A 21,880-nucleotide genomic window follows, 5' to 3' on the forward strand; every position below is an offset into this window, starting at 1 on the left:
GTATTAAATGGTTAAGATTTTCCAAGTTTATTTTCAGCTGCTTGGTGGAGAATCCAGCTGCATGGATTCCAGAGGTTTGGGGGGAAAGAACTGAAGGCCTTGGACACTATGAGCTGATATCACACATTGCCATTGTACATGTTCACAGTTGGGCAATACAGTGGTGCCTCGCAAGACGAAATTAATCCGTTCCGCGAATCTCTTCGTCTTGCGGTTTTTTCGTCTTGCGAAGCACGGCTATTAGCGGCTTAGCGGCTTTAAGAAAAAGGAAACAAACTCGCAAGAACTCGCAAGACGTTTCGTCTTGTGAAGCAAGCCCATAGGGAAATTCGTCTTGTGGAACGACTCAAAAAACTGAAAACTCTTTCGTCTAGCGAGTTTTCCGTCTTGCGAGGCATTCGTCTTGCAGGGCACCACTGCACCTTTGTTAGAACCAACCAGAAACTCACAGAAATGCTGTAGGCAGAAAAACAAAACACGATGGTTGGAGGACATTTTCTCAGAATCCTTTGAAAGCATCTCCTTCCCTGGGGCATGAAACTTCAGATCTCTATTCCCCACCTCACAATACCTGTTACCGAATGTTCGTACAGGGAGATTTGCCCCTTTGGAGGTCAGTGAACAAAATCTCCAAAATGACTGTTTACCAGCCTGATTTTCCATCTTCCTGGAGGATTTGGTGCAGCATAAAATCTTGCATGGTCTCCTCACACCAACAGAACCAGTTCAGTAAGAGATCACCCTCTTTCCTTGGATTGCGGCAGCTGTGGGCAGCCTGTGGGGTGGAAGGATTCCAAGAGGAGGGTCTGCAAGGTAGAGCCAGAGCCCAAGTCAGGATGCCCAGCTCAGTACAGGAGCCATGACATCCTACCTGGTGAGTAATGCCTCAGAGAAGCTGGTGCTGATGCAGTTGCCTCTCTCCTCTTCTTCCAGAACTTCATGGGTCATTAGAGAAATCAGTTCCCGACTCCCTCCAGACAGAGCAAGCGGCTCCCTGCATATCCCAGGAGCCTCAACGAGAGGCACGAGATGAGGGAGAGGACCAAGGTAAGGACTGGGATGGAGAGAGGTGCCGTGGCCTCCTCCGTAGAGAGCCTTCCATATACGTAGGGCTGCCTCTGAAGACGGTTCGGAAACTTCAGCTAGTGCAGAATTCAGCAGCCAGGTTGCTCACCGGAGCAAGATAGTTTGAGCATATTACACCGATCCAGGTCCGACTGCACTGGCTAACAATTACCATATTTTTCGCACCATAAGATGTACTTTTTCCCTCTTAAAAGGTAAGGGGGGAATGTATGTGCGTCTTATGGAGCGAATGCAGGCAGGAGGCTCTGCTCATCGCTCCCTTTAAAGAGCTGCGTGGAGCGTGTGTGCGGGTCTTGGGGGCTTTTCCCCATGGAGGGAGAAGGGCAGCCCGTCAGTGAAGGGCTGCCCTTCTCCCTCCTCGGGCAAAAGCCCCCAAGACCCGCACACACGCTCCACACAGCTCTTTAAAGGGAGCGATGAGCAGAGCCTGGGATGCATACAAGCTCTGTTCAGCGCTCCCTTTAAAGAATTTTTTTTTTTTTTTTGCATTCCCCCTCTAAAAACTAGGTGCGTCTTATGGTCAGGTGCATTTTATGGAGCCAAAAATGTGGTGTTTCCGGGCCCAATTCAAAGTGCTGGTTTTGACCTATAAAGCCTTAAACTGCTCAGGAACACAATACCTCAAGGACCGCCTCTTTCCATATGAACCTACCCAGACCCTGAGACCATCTTCTGAGGCCCTCCTTCGTGTGCCTCCACCTCGAGGGGTCTGGAGGGTGGCAACATGAGAACGGGGCCTTCTCGTCAGTGGCTCCCCGTCTGTGGAATGCTCTCTCCAGAGAAGCTCGCCTGGTGCCTTCATTATACACCTTTAGGTGCCAGGCAAAAAATGTTCCTTTTTATCCAGACCTTTGGTTGATCTGGTTGATATCCTATACCCTTTTAAAATGTGCCTCTTTTCTTTGGGGGGGGAGGTGTTATTTATATGCTGTTGCTTATATTCTGATTATATTTGTTGTGATCTTTTCTGTGAAGCGCCCTGAGACCTCCAGGTATAGGGCGGTATATAAACTATAATAATAAGAATAAGAATACACTCTAATGGACTGCTGCCACCTTCCTCCATTTCCCCACAGCTTCATTCACAGCAGGGATTCGGTCGATCATGAAGAAGAAGGAGGATCCTACAGAGCTTCTGGCCAGCAAGAAGAGCCTGCAGTTTGTTGGTGTCAATGGAGGGTATGGCGAAGCCACTGCTCCCAAAATAAAAATAGAATAAGAGCCTTCCAGTTGGCTCTTGAGTCCAGTGAGGCTGCAGCCAGGCGGTGGCAGCAGTTTCCCACACTCCTGGTTGCCTGATTTCACCCTAAACCTAGAATGTAGGAAGGCAAATATCGCCGCCACCACAAAACAAAACACACACAGGTGTGGGATTTTGTGCCAGAGTTGTGCTATTTGCAGGATTTCCACTTGCAGGAGCTAGGAGGTATTTTCCAGTCCCCATGTGACTTGTGATACAAGATCAGCACACCTGGCACCTGGGAAATCCTCTGCCCTGAAGTGCTCTAATGGCACAGAGCTAGGCAGAACTAGGCACAGAGCTTTTCAGGAGGTTTCCCTATTTCTCCTCTCTGCTCTGGGGGGGGGGGTGCTGGCGCCTAGGACTGTTTTCTCTGTTTTTCCTTCTCACTCCCTTGTTGCCCCCACCCCACCCCAGGTATGAGTCCACCTCCTCTGAAGACTCCAGCACAGCTGAGAACGTCTCGGACAATGAAAGCACCGAGAGCGAATACCACGAGGCGAGCGAGGGGCTCCCTGCAGCCCAGGCAATGGCAACGGAGCCCCCAAAGCTGCCTGGGACAGCCGCAGCCGTATCTCGCCCTGGAGTCTCTGCCGAGAGCGGGGAGATGCCAGCCGCAGAAAGCGCCAGCAAGGAGCCACCAGGCAAAACAGGGTAACCATCAGCCTTGGGCGTCTTCCCGGCTGTCATGACTCTGCGCCCCAAATATTCCACATTCCCTTCTCTGGAGAAAGAAAACTTCACGCCCAGAATGAATGATTCAATACACATAGAACGTGTACCGCCTCTTGCTCATTTTCACAAATACCATTTGCTAATATTTTGGCCAGAACTGGAGTATTGTGAATGGAAGGAAGGGCATTTTTTAAAAAAACCAGAATACAGGGAGGAAAAGTGAGGCGGCAGAGAGAAAGGGAACGGTTGAGATCACTGAAGCTTTGCACATATCGTCCTCAGTCGCTGTTCAGATATCTCTCTTTTACTCTGGACAGGAAGAGTTTGGATTTGATATCCCACCTTTCACTCCCCTTCAGGAGTCTCAAAGCGGCTAACATTCTCCTTTCCCTTCCTCCCCCACAACAAACACTCTGTGAGGTGAGTGGGGCTGAGAGACTTCAGAAAAGTGTGACTGGCCCAAGGTCACCCAGCAGCTGCATGTGGAGGAGCGGAGACGCGAACCCGGTTCCCCAGATTACGAGACTACCGCTCTTAACCACTACACCACACTGGCTCTCATAGTCAAATTCATAGTCAAATTTTCATAGCGCATAGCTGTAACATAAGCAGAGTTTATAATGTTACACCTGTCTTCCTCTCTCAAAGGAACTCACTGTCCAAAAACTAATTTCCCCCATGTTCTTCTACCCATTCCAGGACAGGACTCAGCAAGGAGCTGCTTTCAGCTTGTGAAGTCCTTCAGAAATACCTGGAGAGCCCCAATGAACACATGGACGAAGAAATGGTACACCTGCACTCTCATTCTGGAGGGTGGAAGGGAGCTTAAAGTGGGAGCATAGCTCTCATTTGTTGTTGTCGGCATCTGTGATACTGTAGAGCAGTGGTTCCCCAGAGGTTGTTGGACTACAACTCCCATCACCCCTAGCTAGCAAGGCCAGAGCGCAGGGATGATGGGAGTTGCAGTCCAACATCTGGGGACCCACAGGTTGAGAACCGCTGCTGTAGAGGCTCCTGATTTCACAGGAAAGTGTTTTGCTGGCTCAGAGAGACCTAAAGAAACCATTTGATCCCTATCCACATGGAGAGGGAGTTATCTGTTAGAGAAGAACTACCAGATTTGCCATTTGCATTTCCATGGGGTTGGCTTCCTTTGGGAAACCATGCTGGTTAAACCAAATTAAAAGTATTAAGTCTGTAATCCTAGTGCCCCAAAATTGATCGCTTGTGGGGAGATGAGGAGGAGTGCTGCTGGGGTGGAACGGGGAGGGGGAGCTTTGCTGCAGAAGAAGGGGAAGGAAGCAGATCTCCTAGCAGTATTCAACAGATCAAGGGCCCAGAGGCCTTGGACCGGTGGGATCTAAGGCCTTGTCAATACCCCCAGTGCTCCCAGTCCCTGATTCCTCAGCTGCGAAAGCAAAACCAAAGCAGCCCACAACCACTGTCTTCCACCCTGGCTATCAGGAACTGGCGGGGCTTCCAATGAGATAGTGAGCCTGCCACACAATCCCTTTCCCAACCCCTAGTTGGGACTGCTCCTCCTGTTCACCATGCACATATGCCAGAGGAAGGTGTTTGCGGAGGGGGAGACGCCCGAAGAGACCCAAAAGCATTTAGCAAAGAAGACAAAAAAGTGGGACGTAACAGCTTCACACACCTGACAGTTGGCTGCCCTTTCCTTCCTGTCTTTCCATAGAAATTAGCCTATACTGCCGTGCTCCACTATTGGCTGAGGCTTTCCTGCCACAAAGAAGCGGATCCAGAATTGGTCTCACAGCACTTGGCTGCCTTCCGGTGCATCTCCCCACCCTTGCTGGAATTCATCATCAATATGGCCGACGCCAACGGCAACACGGCCCTCCACTACACTGTCTCACATTCCAACTTCCCAGTGGTTGCAAAGCTTCTTGAAACAGGTAGGTGGGCATAGAGAGAAATGGGGAAATCTGGAATCCAGAGGCGGGCTGGCCCACAGCTTGGTGGTTCACTGGGGCATCCCTTTTGCTGCAGCTTCTTGTGCTTCAACTGCTCAGCACCTTTGGAACTCCATGTGGCCTGAAGCTCGTGCCTGCCACCATTTGGGTGTCCAATCAGGCTAGCTATTTATGGCAGGGATGGGGAGCCTGATGCCCTCCAGATGTTGCTGGACTATACCTCCCATCTTTCTCCTAGTGGTGCAGCAATAAAACTGCTAGCACACTTGCAAAGCTAAGCAGGGTCCGCTCTGGTTTCAAATTGGACGGGGGACCATGCATTGCGGGGGGGGGTGGACTAGTTGGCCCTCAGGGTGCCTTCCAACTCTACAATTCTTTTCTTTTTAATTTTCTTCATTTTTCTTTTTCATTCATTACATACATCTCAAATTCTTAACATTTACTATATATTCTTCCCTACCTCCCCTCCAAGGCTTCCCCCAACTTCCGCTTCTGGTTTGCTACTTTGCTATCTCTCAACAGAAAAAGTTATTAATAACATAACATCAAGCCTAAAAACATAAAAATAAAAGTAAATACACCATCATATTTCACTATCTTCTAAGCATTTTCTAATGCTGATAGTGTGAATGTTTATTTAAATCCTGCCATCAAGTCTATTGACTTTCTTTGTTTCTGCAAATATAATATGAATGGTTCCCAGTCTTTTTCAAAGTCTCTGTTGTCTTTTTCTCTTAGTCTATCTGTCATTTTTGCCAGTTCGGCATGGTTCATCAACTTCTCTTACCATTGTTCTTTGTAAAAAAATTCCTTCCAGTAGCACCTTAAAGACTAACTAAGTTAGTTCTTGGTATGAGCTTTTGTGTGCATGCACACTTCTTCAGATACACTGAAGTGTGCATGCACACGAAAGCTCATACCAAGAACTAACTTAGTTGGTCTTTAAGGTGCTACTGGAAGGAATTTTTTTATTTTGACTATGGCAGACCAACACGGCTACCTATCTGTAACTGGAACATTGTTCTTTGGTTGGTATTTCTCTACAATTCTATGATCCCTAATCATTGGCCATGCATTGGTCATTGGTCAGCATCTGGAGGGCAACATATTGCCCTTCCTGATTCATGACATTCATTGTCATCAATCCTCCAAAGAGCTAGAATGGCTCTTTAGCTCTCTCTACAACCTTGTGACATAAAAAAGGCCATCCAGTGAGCTATATGCTGAGTGGGGCTTTGAAGCTGGCTTTCTGACACCAGAGCCCAATGCTACTCCACTCCACTGGAGAGAGAGGGAGAAAGAGGAGTCGGCTGGGAGTTTTAACTTCAGACAGTCTTGGCTGTCTCTGAGTGCAGATCCCGGTCATTGAGCCTGAGCTTCCACAGCCATTGCCCAGTTGATATGTTCTATGCTTATGGTAATATTTTATTCTCTTGATAACTATGCTGTTTTAAATGTGAATTTTATACTTGACTTCCTTTAGTAAGGTTTTATTTTATTTATTTTTTTGGTTAACTTTGCTGTGTTAAACGTGCCTTCTGTAGTTGACCTCCTTTGCGATGTTTTATTTTGAAATCTTTAATATTTTAGTTTCCTGTTAATTGTGTTGCCTTGAATGTATACTTTGATGTTTTGATGGGTTGTTAACCGCTTTGAGGTTTTTCCATAAAAATATAAAGTGGTAAAAACATGAAATGAATAAGAATAAGAAGGGGGTGGATTAAATCAAGGGGAAGTGGGTGCAATGACTGATGTCAGTCTGTGCAGGAAGTGGTAGAACGAAGATCTAGGCAAAACATCAGGAAGTAGCTCACAATAATCACAGCAACTATCTGGCTAGGTTAGGGGGGTCTTTTTCCATGGATAGTTTTGAAAACAGGCTCAGGCAGGTGCTGTTGGCAATGTCTTAGGCCAGCCTTAGGGGCTACACAACCCATTCACTCTAAATCTTTCGTTCCAAAGGGATGAGGCTTCTTGTTGATTCCTTTGCCTTTCTAGGTTTGTGCCACGTGGACCAACAGAACAAAGCCGGCTATACGGCCATCATGCTGACGGCACTGGCTGCTTCCCGCTCAGAGAGTGACATGGACACAATTGTGCAGCTGCTGAAAATGGGCAACGTAAATGCCAAAGCCAGCCAGGTATCCAAATGGTTAGCACTTTCTCGCAGGGCAGGGAGGTGGATGTGGAAGTCAGGTGATGAGAGAGCCTTCCAAGGGCTTCTGCTTTGGCCAGGGTGGGGTGCTCAAAACCACCAATTCTTCTGCTCTGAGGGCACAAGCGAGATTTTAAAGCCTGATTCTCTTCCCCCATTCCTCATTTGCACATGTTTGCCTTACTGAGGTTTCGTAAACAGTATCATTGGCAATTCAGGAAACGCTCCTGTCAAAGCAAAGCAACACACTTTGCAAAGCAGCTCAGTTTCTTGAAAGCTTTGCAGGCCCCGGCTTGATTGCAAGTTAAGGTAATTGTGAAACGCTTTTCAGATTTTTGTACTCTCAGTTGGCTTTTCTTTCTTTGCAAGCTGGATCATAATGCTTATGGTGTCAAATCACGCTTAAATCAAGAGCTTCCCCCTCCCCCAGCATTTCAGTTTTGTGCACGAAACAGAGGCAAGCGATTCTGATGAGCCAGAGATTGCAGCAGCCTTCACCCTCACTTCTCACCCCACCCCACCCTGGCCCTAGTATATAACTGCAACTTACACTGTTGCTTTTCTCCTCGCTGCTCCTGCAGGCTGGGCAGACTGCACTGATGTTGGCCGTCAGCCACGGGCGCCTGGACATGGTTCGTGCCTTGCTAGCTAGCGCAGCGGATGTCAACTTGCAAGATGACGATGGTTCCACAGCGCTGATGTGCGCCTGTGAACATGGCCATGCTGAGATCGTCCGCCTGCTCTTGGCCACACCTGGCTGCGACGTTGCCCTCTCCGACAACGTGAGCCCTTTTTGTTATTTATTAAATTTGTATACTGCCCTATACAGTGGTACCTTGGTACTTGAACGGCTTGGCTCCTGAACAAATTGGCTCCCGAATGCCGCAAACCCAGAAGTGAGTGTTCTGGTTTGCGAACGTTTTTCAGAAGCCGAACGTCTGACACGGCTTCCGCAGCTTCCAATTGAGTGCGGGAAGCTCCTGCAGTCAATCGGAAGCCGCGCCTTGGTTTTTGAACGGTTTCGGGAGTCGAATGAGCTTTCAGAATGGATTAAGTTTGAGAACCAAGGTACCAAGGTACCACTGTACCTGCAGGTCTCAGGGCAGTTAACAGGATAGAATCACGACATACAGTGCACAAACCCTCTGTCTCCCATTCTACTGCAGGCTGAGCAGAAAGTGATAATTTGATGATGATGATGATGATTTATTTCTACCCCACCCATCTGGCTGGGTTTCCCCAGGCACTCTGGGCAGCTTCCAACCGAATATATAAAAACAATACAGCATCAGACATTAAAAACTTCCCTAAACAGGGCCGCCTTCAGTTGTCTTTTAAAAGTAAAATAGTTGTTTACAGTGGTACCTCTGGTTGCGAATGGGATCCGTTCTGGAGCCCCGTTTGCAACCTGAAAGGAACGCAACCCATGTCTGCACACGCGCGGGTCGTGATTCACCACTTCTGCACATGCGCAAGCAGCAAAACCTGGAAGTAACCCTTTCCGGTACTTCCAGGTTGCCACGGGACACAACCTGAAAAAATGTAACCTGAACCAAATGCAACAAGGTATGACTGTATTGCCTTGACATCTGTTGGGAGGGCATTCCACAGGGCGGGCACCGCTACTGAGAAGGCACTTCTCGCAGCGATGGAACTGCCAGAAGGCCCTTGGCACTGGATCTCAGTGTCCGGGCTGGATGAAGGGGGTGGAGATGCTCCTTCAGGTATAAAGGACCGAGGCCATTTAGGGCTTTAAAGGTCAGCACCAACACTTTGAATTGTGCTCGGAAACGTACTGGGAGCCAATGAAGATCTTTCAGGACCAGTGTTATATGGTCTTGGCGGCCAGTCCCAGTCACCAGTCTAGCTGCAGCATTCTGGATTAATTGCAGTTTCCAAGTCACCTTCAAAGGTAGCCCCACGTAGAGCACATTGCAGTAGTCCAAGCGGGATAGATAATCCACCAGTGCTCTCCGTTCTTCCTTAAACACTTCATCATTATGTCCTCTTGATTTGGCAGTTAATTTCACCGTGTCAACATAGTCCATCAATTTCATAAGCCATTTCTCCTTTGTTGCTAATTCTTTCCACTTCTGAAGCACCCCAAATTTCATAGACCCCATAATAGATTAGGTCAATGGGCGCTAATAATAATAATAATTTTATTATTTATACCTTACCCATCTGGCTGGGTTTCCCCAGCCACTCTGGGCAGTTCCCAACAGAATATTAAAAACATGATAAAACATCAAACATTAAACACTTCCTTAAACAGAGCTGCCTTCGGATGTCTTCTAAAAGTCAGGTAGTTGTTTATTTCCTTGACATCTGGTGGGAGGGCGTTCCACAGGGTGGGTGCCACGACCGAGAAGGCCCTCTGCCTGGTTCCCCGTAACTTGGCTTCTTTCAGTGAGGGAACCACCAGAAGGCCCTTGGTGCTGGACCTCAGTGTCCAGGCTGAATGATGGGGGTGGAGACACTCCTTTAGGTATACTGGGCCAAGGCTGTTTAGGGCTTTAAAGGTCAGCACCAACACTTTGGATTTTCTCTCCTCCTGCAGGATGGCAGCACAGCTCTCTCCATCGCAGTGGAGGCAGGCCAGAATGACATTGCCATCATGCTGTATGCTCATCTGAACTTTGCCAAAGCCTCGTCTCCGGTGAGTTGTCATGTACAGTCAAGGAATCACTGCACCGGCCTTGTAGCGCAGTTGGTCCAGCTCCCCGCTTGAGGCATGATATCCAGCGGATCAGACGCAGAATGGGGGTCTAATGCACTGGGGGTCGCCCATGTTAAAATGCCATCCTTCAACTCAGTATCTTTTGTGGTGAACGATGTTTTTAGAAAACAAATTTGATGGGCTGGCTCTGCACAGACTTGTCCACCTGCTGCTTCTGCCGTCCAAATGCTGTGCCTACGTGAGCAGGGAACTTTGCATGAGGGTCAGTTTTGAGTTCAGGGGGCTGTTTCTGGCGAAGGGAAGGAGCAACGCAGGAGGCGAAATGAGATAAGTAGGGCTGTTTAATTAAAGACTAATCATGAAATGCACTTTTCAGGGGACCCCCAAACAGCTGAAAGATGAGAACACAGCATCTATGTCCGGTGATGCTCAGTAACACAAAACGAGGCGGTTTCCTGTTTGTCTACACTTCCCTTTGAAGAAGTACCTGAGAACTTGTCAAGGACTGCAGAACTTAAGCATCCAATGGTGCATAACGTAAGCATGTAAATCTCCCAAGAAATGCTGTCTGTTCTCGGTCTCCCTCAACCCCTCCCATCAGCTGGGAACTCTCTCGTCGGCTACACTCAGTGGACTAATTGGCCTTCCAGGAGAAGGAGCTCCCCCTACAGTTTCTGAGCGGCTACTTTAGCCTGATCAGCTGCAATTCTGCTAGCTAATGAGCCAAAGAGGAAGAATCGGCGAAGGACTTCTGGATACAGCTTCTCGACCAACTTGGCATGGCTTAAAGGCTTTCCTGCTTTCTAGAGACATGTTTCCCTCTCCGCCCCACTTTCACCCAAGTCCATTGCAGGATTAAAAGTTTCTGCAAGGCGAAAGATGTCTCTTGTGCCTGAGCTGATGAGTTTGGGTAGTCTGGGGTTATGGAGAATCTATAGAGAGACAGAGTGAATGCCACACATAGGCTTCTACAGCGCACTTCTTGAATAATCTTGGGCATCTCTTTGTCTCAGCTTCTCCTCTCATTGTAAAATGGGACTTAATGTATTTTTAAGAGGCCTGCCTAAAGCAACTCCACACAGAATCCATTTTACTTTTCTCTTTTTCAAGACAAGAAATCCATACTTAAACACAACATTACTTGAAATAATTTGAGAAGGCCACACTGCGTGAAACAGGGCCCTGTTTTGAATCAATGTTTCTTCATTTGGGTAGGAGTTTCTACGTGTGTGTGTGTTATTGTAATACAAACAACGTTGCAATGGAACAAAAATGAGTATTTGACACAAAGGTTTGAATGAGTGAATTTTGCAAATTTGGCAAAATGTGAATTCTCACTGAGTTCGGCAACTTGGTAAGGGACCAATAGTATATTTCCGATGGGTGGGGTAGATGGGATTAGATTTCTCTCCAAAATTATAACCATTATTTGGCTAGCCTGCAGGCTGTTTCTTCTGCACAAGGAAATGTTGTGGCTGAATGCTGATGGGCCTTTGCACAGCTCCAGTTAAACAGATTTGCACAGGAGATATTCTCCCAGTGAATTGAACCCTTTGCCCAGAGTGCTAATCAGCTCTCCTTGTCAGTTACTTCCTACAATCTGATTTACTGATGTTGGATGACTGGGATCTGAGGAAAATATCTAACTGATATTATTTGCCTAAAAATGTCGAAATAACTCAGTTCTAATTAGGCAAACCCAAAGTTTCCCTCTTTGGGATTGCACGAAGCACCGAATTCATTCATGGATGCTATGCAAGTTGAAAAAGTCCTCTTCGCTTATTAATTATTTGGAGTTTTAATACCAAAATTTATGTCTGTCTCTCCTAACAATCAATCATCAGTAGGGGAGGGGGGAAAGTATAATAATTAAGATAAACCATAGTGGTTTTTGGGTTGTTGTTTTTAATGCCAATAATTTGAAATAGTAAAAAGGTACAACCTATTTTTATATAAATATATAAATATATATATATATTAATATACACCAAGAAAACGACTATATAAATTATTTTAGTGCACAGAATTTTTTAAGGAATTCTAGAGGAGACGACGTCCAAAATGTTAAGGTGGGTTGTGACTGGCTGGGCGAAGGACTACTGTCTGAAGCTGCAAATCTGCCAGCCGATATATTTGCACAGTCTCTATTCTGCCTTGTGTAAAAGCCATTAGACACTAGTTGGGCTTGAAAACAGATGTTTATTTGGAGCCATTTGGCTCTTGTGTTGCTCTGAACGCGCAGGCAGTACAAGTCTTTCTTCCTGGCAATGGTTTTCTGTCGCTGCCCCCAAAGCAGACATTTTGAACGGGCAACAGGAGGCTTTAGAAAATGCATGTCTTTAGGAGTGTGTTTGGAACTTGTACTTGGGCTATCGCCTCGGATAAATGTAATCTCTTTTAGGATTGTCATATGATGATATTTCTACACTTTTAAAGGAAGTTAAGGTCATTTATAGCCATAATAAACATGAAATGATCAGATGTGACTCTTTCTGTTTCTAGTAGTGTTACTGTTAAAGGGGTGTTCCCTTATGTAGGCATGGCCAAACTTGGCCCTCCAGCTGTTTTGGGACTACAACTCCCATGATCCCTAGCTAACAGGACCAATGGTCAGGGATGATGGGAATTGTAGTCCCAAAACAGCTGGAGGGCCAAGTTTGGCCATGTCTGCCTTATAGCACTTGAGAGAGAGAAATCTGTAATATTGCCATAACTTTTTTTCCCTGCACAAAAAGTATGATTTTTAAAAGAGGAGCAAGATTAACTCAAGGAAAAGCCTGAGTAACCTTTGGTAGGTTGCTGGTCTCAGATCCTTTTGTCCTCGTCTTTATCTACTCAATGAAAGCAGAACATTGCTGAAATTTTAGCATTGATAAAAAGATTCCATATGAATTTGAAACCTTCAATAAGTTTATTGAAGTATGGAATGAATGAAGACATTCGCACAGAACATTCATAGGGGGACCATGGCTATTTTATAACATCACACTATATGCAAAGTCATAGGACGCAGGTGGCGCTGTGGGTTAAACCACAGAGCCTAGTACTTGCCGATCAGAAGGTCAGCAGTTCGAATCCCCACGACGGGGTGAGGTCCTATTGCTCAGTCCCTGCTCCTGCCAACCTAGCAGTTCGAAAGCACGTCAAAGTGCAAGTAGAGAAATAGGTACCACTCCGGCGGGAAGGTAAACGGTGTTTCCGTGCGTTGCTCTGGTTCGCCAGAAGCAGCTTAGTCATGTTGGCCACATGACCCGGAAGCTGTACGCCGGCTCCCTCGGCCAATAAAGCGAGATGAGCACCGCAACCCCAGAGCCGGCCACAACTGGAACAAATGGTCAGGGGTCCCTTTACCCTTTACCTTTATATGCAAAGTCAAAGCAGTTTCTCTCAAGCTCTTTTGGATGCAAACTTATCAGTTATATCATTAAAATCAGCAAGTTCCAGTTTATCATTTTCTATGCAGAGAATGTTTAGATCAGACAACTCATCTTGGGACATTGTTGACCATAGATAATTCTTTAGAATAGAAAACAATCGTTTGCCAGTACAGATTGTAAGCTTTAAATGAAGGAACTATCTAAAAAATTGTTTCCACGTTTGGAAAAGCTGTCTGAATTTTCTCCTGGAATATTACTTGATACGTATCTTGGTGGCTGAAATTTTCTTTGTCAGAGTGAGCTTGTTTGATGAACTTTACTAAATGGTAAGTACGTGCTTGTGTAATTGTTACACGGCCGTAGACTCATACGTCACCTGTTTAATGTTACTAAGCAACTGGGCTAGAGAGTAAAATCTGCCTGTTTTTAAAATTGTTTTTGGCAAGAGGCTGAGGCTACCTTAGATTATGAGGTCCTGGGTGCAGCCTGCTCAGCCCGTATGTAAATCCAGCAGTGGCCATCAGTGGCATAGCAAGGATTGCCCAGGCCCGTGCAGAGGGGCAAGGGATGGAGGGAAACCGACAATTTTGTACCTAGGACAACCAACTGTGTCTGTCCCCCCCCATGCTACACCACTGATGACCAGGGCAACAGGCACATTTTACCCTCATTTTGCTAGTGTAAAAGAGCTGTCAATGTGGCCCCAGTTGCCTGGTGAAGCGTCATGTGGCTTCACCAAAGGCAATGCCACCTCCCGGGTGTGGGGCAGAGTAGGTGATGGTGGCAGCACGAATGGAAAGTGAAATGCCAAAATCCCCTCCCTCCACGTCTCACCTTTCATTCGGTCATTGTTGTGGCTCCCCCAGCAGCATCCTCTTGGCTTGGCACCCAGTGCAGGCAACACAGTCACGCTTCCCTAAATGTGCTGCTGCTGATTATTATTATTAATAATAAATTTATTATTTATACACTGCCCATCTGGCTGGGCTTCTCCAGCCACTCTGGGCAGTTCCCAACAGAATATTAAAAACACAATAAAACATCAGACATTAAAATCTTCCTTAAACAGAGCTGCTTTCAGAGGTTTTCTAAAAGTCAGATAGTTGTTTATTTCCTACGCCAGTGTGGTGTAGTGGTTAAGAGAGGTAGTCTCGTAATCTGGGGAACCGGGTTCATGTCTCTGCTCCTCCACATGCAGCAGCTGGGTGACCTTGGGCCAGTCACACTTCTTTGAAGTCTCTCAGCCCCACTCACCTCACAGAGTGTTTGTTGTGGGGGAGGAAGGGAAAGGAGAATGTTAGCCGCTTTGAGACTCCTGAAGGGGAGTGAAAGGCGGGATATCAAATCCAAACTCTTCTTCTCTTCTTCCTTGACACCTGATGGGAGTGGGTGCCACTACCAAGAAGGCCTGGTTCCCTATAACCTCACTTCTCGTAGTGAGAGAACCGCCAGAAGGCCCTCGGAGCTGGACCTCAGTGTCCGGGCTGGATGATGGGGGTGGAGACGCTCCTTCAGGTATACAGGACCGAGGCTGTTTAGGGCTTTAAAGGTCAGCACCTTTAAATTTAAGCAAGAGCGGAAAGAAACACTCTCTCCCCCCCCATCCCCACCCTAACTGTTGTGGAAGAATCTGGGAAGGGAAACGACTTCCCTCATTTAAAAAGCTAACAAGCTTCTAATAGCCACTTTGGGCAATCGGCTTAAGCAGTGATTATGCTCCTGTGGTCTAGGGCTTATGTCTGCTGCAGCGGCGGCTAATCGGCTGCTCTCAAGTCTTAAGGAGCTGGCTCCAGGCTTTGGCAGCGGCTGAATAAAAGTGAATCGGCCCGCTGCGAGCTTTGCATTCTGCCTGCCCGCAGGCAACTTGGCTCTGAAGACTGGGGAACTGGTGCGGCTCCCTGAGAGAAGGAAAGCCAGCCTGGACAGGCGAGGCCATTCATCTCTGCAGGGGATAAACGAGGGGCATGCAGCTTTGCTGGCAACTGTGTCCCTCACTGCTGCTCCTTAGCATAGCTCTCAAAAGCCCTTCCAGGAAGCTGTTCTGTGCAGAAGTCAGGAGACAAGCAGTGTGCCAGCCTGCCTGACGGCAAGACGACCTGCAAATATTTTTGTGTGTGGCAGCAGTACAAGTTTCTGGGTGGGGTAAGTGTACAGCCAAGAAAGCCCTTTAAAAAAAGAAAAAGAAATCAGAGGGTACCGTGGGCATCATCCCCTATTCTTTCAATTTACTGATATTCAAAGAAATACAAAAATACATACCCATCACCAAGTATCGTTTTATAATATACCGAGGTAGCTACTTAGTCTATAATAAAAGTTTTAAGTCAGAATGAAGACAAGGAGAAACCTAACGAAAGAGGAGAAAATGGAAAAGAAAGAAAAAATCTAAAAGATACAGAAGAAAAAAACAATAAAAGGACTTCTCTAGCTTGCAGCTATATGTGATATTCATTCCTTAAGATCCAACCATTCTATCATCTATAAACCATTATTTTTTCAGTCTTCAAATCCAGATGATGGGCAGAGTTAGAGGCAAAAGTGGGTGGGGACACGCCTCCCATTTTTAAATGATCATAAACATTCGCCCCTTCCTCCCAGGGCCCAAACCTTTGGGGAGTTACTTTATTGAAAAGCATTCTGAAAGTGCACTGGATCACAAGTTGGGGTGGCAACAAGGGAGCAACCGCACCCCCAATAACACTACGACGGCAGTTTTCACACTGGCCAAGAAAGAACAAACGAAATATTTTCAGTGTATTTAAATATTTATTAAACTCATTCACGATCTGGGGAAAGAACACCCCCCCAAAGGATTTTCATCAAGGAACAGAGAAGAAAACGTTTTATAAAATATAACTTAGTGCAGCTGCAAGGACACAACCTCTCAATAGCCAGGTGTTCACCTGAAGAGCTTCCCAAAACTTGTGTAAGAAAACCACGTTCTCCCAGATGGTTTCTGGGGGTATAAGTGAACTAGGGGCTATAGATGCATTTTGGTTTATTGAATCACGTTTTCCCGATTGTAATGCTAGCACTTCTGTCCCTTTTGCTAATGTTCCTTTCACAATGCTGTACCTGTTGCGTTCAAGAACTGTGGCCTTTTGACCAATATACCAAATTTCATTCACACCACTGGGTGCGACACACAATGTCAACGGACAATGTCACTCCTGCGCATGAATGCTTCTCTTCCTCAATTCACCCATGAAAATGGTTGAAAAGAATTGTATGCTGGCCTAACTACCCCAAATCTCCTCACTTTAACACTTCTGATTTTCTAAGTTGTTGGGGTTGCGGACGGATGCCACCCTAGCCCCTCAGAAGTGATTAACACAGAAATAAGCACTAAACGTCCGCTACACACTACTAGACCTCCAGAAGTGTCCTTTACATTGTGTGAAAGCTCAGCTATAATACATAACCGCCAGGGAAATGGAATAAACTGCTATGTGAATGCAGCCTTAAGACAGTGTCTGCCTGCTTTCCAGGGACTTGCAGCATCTCATGTTGACATCTAGAAAACTGAAACATGAATTGCTGTTCTTCACTATGCAGAAGCAGAATCCCAGGTGAGATATTAAAGGGGCTTTGCCTGGATTGCTTGCCTAGCCCAGCAAGGACTAAGCAGCAACTTATGCAAGCATGAAACAGGGGTTCTGCACCAAGGGGGAGAGGATCCTGCTGTTCCCTGAGCTCCAGGTTGCACTCTTCTCTCCCCCACCTCTGTCCTTACAGAATTAAAAAGGTAAAGGACCCCTGGACGGATAAGTCCAGTCAAAGGCGACTATGGGGTTGCTGTGCTCATCTCGCTTTCAGGCTGAGGGAGCCGGCGTTTGTCCACAGACAGCTTTCCAGGTCATGTGGCCAGCAGGACTAAACCGCTTCCGGGACACTGTGACGGAAGCCAGAGCACACGGAAACGCCGTTTACCTTCCCGCCGCAGTGGTACCTATTTATCTACTTGCACTGGCGTGCTTTCGAACTGCTAGGTTGACAGGAGCTGGGACAGAGCAACGGGAGCTCACACCGTCACAGGTATTTGAAGGGCCAACCTTCCGATCGGCAAGCCCAAGAGGCTCAGTGGTTCAGACCACAGCACCAGCCGCATTCCAATTACACAATGGAAGGTGTACTGAGCTTCTAACACAAACATTCTGAAGCTCAGGGAACATTTTCGACTTCATCAAATGCAGCTCAATTGTTATATACAGCTGTGGGTTCTCCTGCGGTGGTTTCATCTATGCAAACGGCCCCAACAAGGAACCAGCCTGCCCCCTCAACCCTGCAGAGCCTAACAGCTTTGTATGCTATAGCAGGGGAACCACTGGAACAAAGGACCAGAGGCACAGCTTGTCATTTCTTTCTCAAAATCCCCAACTGTTTTTGTTCAAAGTAGCACCATTACTGCCCATTGTCTAGGAAAGTTGCTTCCTACATTGGAATTTTCAAGGCAACCAGAAGCAGAAAAGGACCTACTGAACGATGCTCAGGTCTGGGCCACTGCTTTGACAAAATTCAGGCACTAAGCAAGAGGTTTCAAACATCTTCCTATTTTTGTGATCTGTTGCTCTTTGATTTAAAAAGACAAAAGTATGAGAAAGACATTAAAGCAGCCATTAACACCCCAAAGGAAGTTGAGGACTCTTCATCAGCATGACAAATGAAAGGTGCTCTTATGTGACAGCAGGGCAAATTCATAGCCTGACAGTGCTTTGTTATTTTCCCATCTCAAAGTAAAACATACCCTTAGGGGTTTTTTTGGGGGGTGTTCCCCTATATTACATTTTACTTCTACAAAAATCTATCCAGTGCTCATTTTAAGCCCCCCCCCCCATTACTACAGCCAATGACATTAACACAATAAACCATTGGGGCAGTCAGTTCTGCAAAGCTGAGCATTTCATAGACATTTAGGCCATTGACACTTTTCTTTACAAATGAACACACACAATTCTATCAACCGGCTTGTGCTTTTAAAAATTCGACCGCTCCATGCAAGGTGGCTGACATGATATAGACATGAGCATCATTCACAAGGCAACAGCAAAGGAGAAGGGGATGCAGCAAACGACAAAATCATCTCCAACTGCAATCGACCCATGCCGAATCAGCAAAAAACATGCTACATGCCTGAAAGGGGGGGGGCAGGGGGGAATGATAAAAATCAGGTTGTAACTAACTGGCAAGATTTGCGGTCAGTGATCAAGCAGAAGGAAAATATGCCCCCCCCCGCATTAAATATGCCAATAAATATTGCAAAAGTTAATCCCCCTTTTGGTTGCAGTCTCCCCCCCCAACATTTGGGCACTGCTGCTGAAAGCACCAGTAAGAGCAGCGATAAAGTTCAATTCGCTCAAAGCATCTATGCAGTTCTGGAGATACACAAAGCTTCATGGAGCAGTGGTTTGCTTGGAGTGAAACAAAACCAGTCCCTGGTTCAGACACCCATGTTCACGGCAAACCGCAAAGGTTTGGTTCACTATGACATGCAAAACGCAGCCCCCGTGTTCAGTCCCGCTTACTTCAGATTGGGACCGAACTTTAGCTGATCCTGGTTAGCTCTCCACCATCATGTGCACCCATAACTGCAGAGAATCGGGAAATACCCCAACAGAGAGAGATGGGATGAGGGAATAAAGCCTAATCATCAACAACCATAAGAAAATAAACTTATAAATAAATAAGTCATGTATTTTATGAACATTATGTACATACAGAATGCAACGTTTTGTGCAAAGGAAATATATATATCTCAAACATTATACATCATTTACATGCTCCACAATCAGAGGAAGTGGTTGGAATCTTTCACAGCTTCAGGTCAAAGGGGTTTTGAGTGCTTTTCCTTGGTATGTAGTGTGCTGCCCCCTCCGTCAAAGGAAGGGAACTAGATGTGTCAGGCCAAGAAAATAAAGTTGCCATTTGTTATCCTAGGATAGCAGAGTAAGCGGGTATTTTCTGCTTGTTCGTTACTGAATTTAGGACGGACTGGAGCTGCGGCAGACATTTGGAATTTACACTGATTCTACTTCCTTGAAAACGTAAAGATCCTTTGGTGAATGGTAGCCAAAGAGCACACAATGAGCTCAAATTCAGCCCACCTTAGAACATGTGGCAACCTGGCGCTTCCATTCACAAAAGCTTAAAAAGCGTCACATGCAATATATATATATATTTTTCAACTAAGGTGCAGAATCAGAGTTTAGTGCAACTCTAGAAGGGGGCTGGGAGTCCCATTTGGCATTGCCTTAGTTAAGAAGCCCTCCGTTAGTAAGAGAAGGGATAACAGTATACAAAATAAGGCAAAGCTGAGGACAGGAAATTTGTAAAAAATATACCTGGCATAGAGAGATGCAGTGATAAGGCAACTGTAAACCTGTGACGAAGGTAGAACACACAGGAGAATGGCTTCAATTCCTGCTTTCTTGGCCAGCACAATCTATTGCCCTTTGTCCACCTGCCGAAAGGCACAAAACGGACCAGCACCGAGCAAAACGCAACAACCCCCTTTTTCCCTCCCCAAAGTCAGCCTGCTTGTCTCATTGGTTCAGTTCTTCCCCCCTCTCTCACCCTCCTGGCAACACGTGACAAGAGAGCCGAAAGAAAGGAATCAAGTGCAAATACAGAAAATGCAAGGTTACAAAGCTACACGGGTTGCAAAGAGAAACGAGAAGTAATCAAACGGAAGGGGCAGGGGAAGGCTCAGAGAGATCTAGCAGCTCAGGGCCCACAGAGGGATCCAGGACACCTCCATGTTGTCCTTCCTTTCTTTGGACGTTAAGAGGGCAAAAGTCACTGTTTCTTCTTTGCGGCACGGATGGCAAAATCCACTCTTTAAAATTTTCTCCAGCCTAGCTTGGGAGAAAGAGGCCCAGAGGCTCACAAAGGCAAGGCGAGTTCTCAGCAAAGGCTCATGTTCCCGATTCCCTTCCAAGCTTGCTTCATGCCTGCCTGTCAGGCCTTTGGAGAGAAAAGGGCCAGGCACAACGGTCAGCTTGTGAAGAGGACCCCGAGACACCCAGGTGTGCATCCAGAGAACAGCCACTGCCTTTGTCAAGTTACCGTCCTTCACGTGCGTGAAAAAATAGTAATAAGTGACCCTGCCCAGATTAAAAATGAGACTCAGAGGACAGCAGACGTATCAGTGCCGTGGCAGCACTGGATACAACAATAAATATATCGCAACATAAAAACTCAACAAAGTGGCCCTGGTTCGTCTGCTCTGTCCTGTAAAGACAGTTGCTGACCGACGTACAGTTTCTTCCTTTTAAAAAAGGGAAAGGTGGGGGGCTGAGGAACAGGAAAGGTCCATCGAGTCACTCGGGAAGTGGCGTCAGACGGCTGAGAGACAACGGAAGCCAGGGCATGCGTGTTCTCCCAGAAAAGCAGCAGCAAAAGTCTGGAGAGAGGCACTTGGAGGCGTTGAGGTGGGCTCACGCTGTGGTGTCGTCTTCCAGGCTGACCATTTGTCTCTGTTGGGGAAGAGAGATTGGAAAGGAAGTTACTCAAAGGGTTTAGCTAGGTGGAACAACCGTAGAAGCCAAAATGTCCCAATTAGGGATAAAAAGTGAGCCAGCTGATTGAGGAGAGAAACAGAAACCAACCTACTCAAGAAGACAGCGTTCAGTGTTTTGCGGTCTCTCAAAAGAGGCATCTTGTAGTAAGGTTAAAGCTTACTGGGAAATGATATACAGACGCACCTTGGAAGTCAATCAGAATCCGTTCCGGACGTCCGTTCGACTTCCAAAATGTTCGGGAACCAATGCGCGGCTTCTGATTGGCTGCAGGAAGCTCCTGCAGCCAATCGGAAGCAGCAGAAGTTATGCTAGACATTCGGGTTCCAAAGAACATTCGAAAACCGGAACAATCCCTTCCGGTTTCCAACTGTCCGGGAGCCAAAATGTTCAGCAACTAAGCCGTTTGAATTCTAAGGTACGACTGTACAATGAATTGAAATGGATGTTCAAAATAACTTTTATTAAAAACAAAACCAGAAGCTTTTCTTTTGGGAGTTATAGGGACAGAACTACCTAAATTGTATAGAAATGTATTCATGTATGCGACTACAGCAGCAAGAATGCTACCTGCCCGAAAGTGGAAAGAAGCAGAAGTCCCAGTAAAGGAAGAATGGATACAAAAACTTATGGAATATGCAGAAATGATGAAACTTACCGGAAGAATAAGAAATCAAGATAAAAAAATCTTTTTATAAAAGAATGGAAATGGCTTATTGAATATTTACAGATAAATTGTAAACAGATAAGAGTATATATTTACAGTAGATAATTAAACAAGCAAGTGAAATGAATTTGGATACTCAGAAGGTATTTTTAAAAATAAATTTAAGGAACCACAGAAATAAGGGGAAGGAAGTCAAACTTGGAAATGTTAAGTTGATTTTAAGTTTATACATTTCATTAGTTTTACAAAGTATAAATTAAAAAGTTTTTTAAAAAAGCAGGGAGGAAAGGAGTCATCTTGCCGGACCCTGAAAATTCACATTATGGATTTATACAAACAAGGAGCATGTATTTGTGCTACTTTTGCACGAGGCCTTTCCTGAAGGGCACTGTTCTTCCATGTGCACCATGTTACCATGGCGGGAAGGAATGGGGGCAGGAGGGCTTCAGGAGAGGGGCAGGATGAGAATGACTTGGGACCCCCACTAATATCAAAGAACACAAAAGCACCCACCAGCAGTACAGAAAACTGCAAAGTTCCCACCATTCTGAA

The 21,880-nt window shown here is 46.2% G+C and overlaps 2 protein-coding genes across 7 annotated transcripts in view; one reads left to right on the top strand and one right to left on the bottom strand.

The window, feature by feature from the left end:
* KANK2 (KN motif and ankyrin repeat domains 2) overlaps positions 1–12,256 on the top strand; it is a 92,320-nt gene extending 80,064 nt beyond the window's left edge. For all 6 annotated transcript variants that reach the window (XM_083482932.1, XM_083482935.1, XM_083482934.1 and 3 more), the window contains 9 exons: positions 934–1,047; positions 2,163–2,265; positions 2,744–2,980; positions 3,701–3,788; positions 4,698–4,917; positions 6,934–7,076; positions 7,672–7,872; positions 9,651–9,749; positions 10,147–12,256. In XM_083482932.1, coding sequence (XP_083339058.1) covers positions 934–1,047; positions 2,163–2,265; positions 2,744–2,980; positions 3,701–3,788; positions 4,698–4,917; positions 6,934–7,076; positions 7,672–7,872; positions 9,651–9,749; positions 10,147–10,206 — 1,265 coding nt within the window. In that variant the 3' untranslated portion in view covers positions 10,207–12,256. The remainder of the gene's footprint in view (positions 1–933; positions 1,048–2,162; positions 2,266–2,743; positions 2,981–3,700; positions 3,789–4,697; positions 4,918–6,933; positions 7,077–7,671; positions 7,873–9,650; positions 9,750–10,146) is intronic.
* A 3,637-nt stretch (positions 12,257–15,893) lies between these two features.
* LDLR (low density lipoprotein receptor) overlaps positions 15,894–21,880 on the bottom strand; it is a 33,112-nt gene continuing 27,125 nt past the window's right edge. The window contains exon 18 of the mRNA XM_083482964.1: positions 15,894–20,619. Within this exon, the coding sequence (XP_083339090.1) occupies positions 20,581–20,619 (39 nt within the window). The 3' untranslated portion in view covers positions 15,894–20,580. The remainder of the gene's footprint in view (positions 20,620–21,880) is intronic.

The sequence above is a fragment of the Podarcis liolepis genome, assembly GCF_965112155.1.
Source record: "Podarcis liolepis genome assembly, chromosome: 17".
Taxonomy (NCBI): Eukaryota; Metazoa; Chordata; class Lepidosauria; order Squamata; family Lacertidae; genus Podarcis; species Podarcis liolepis.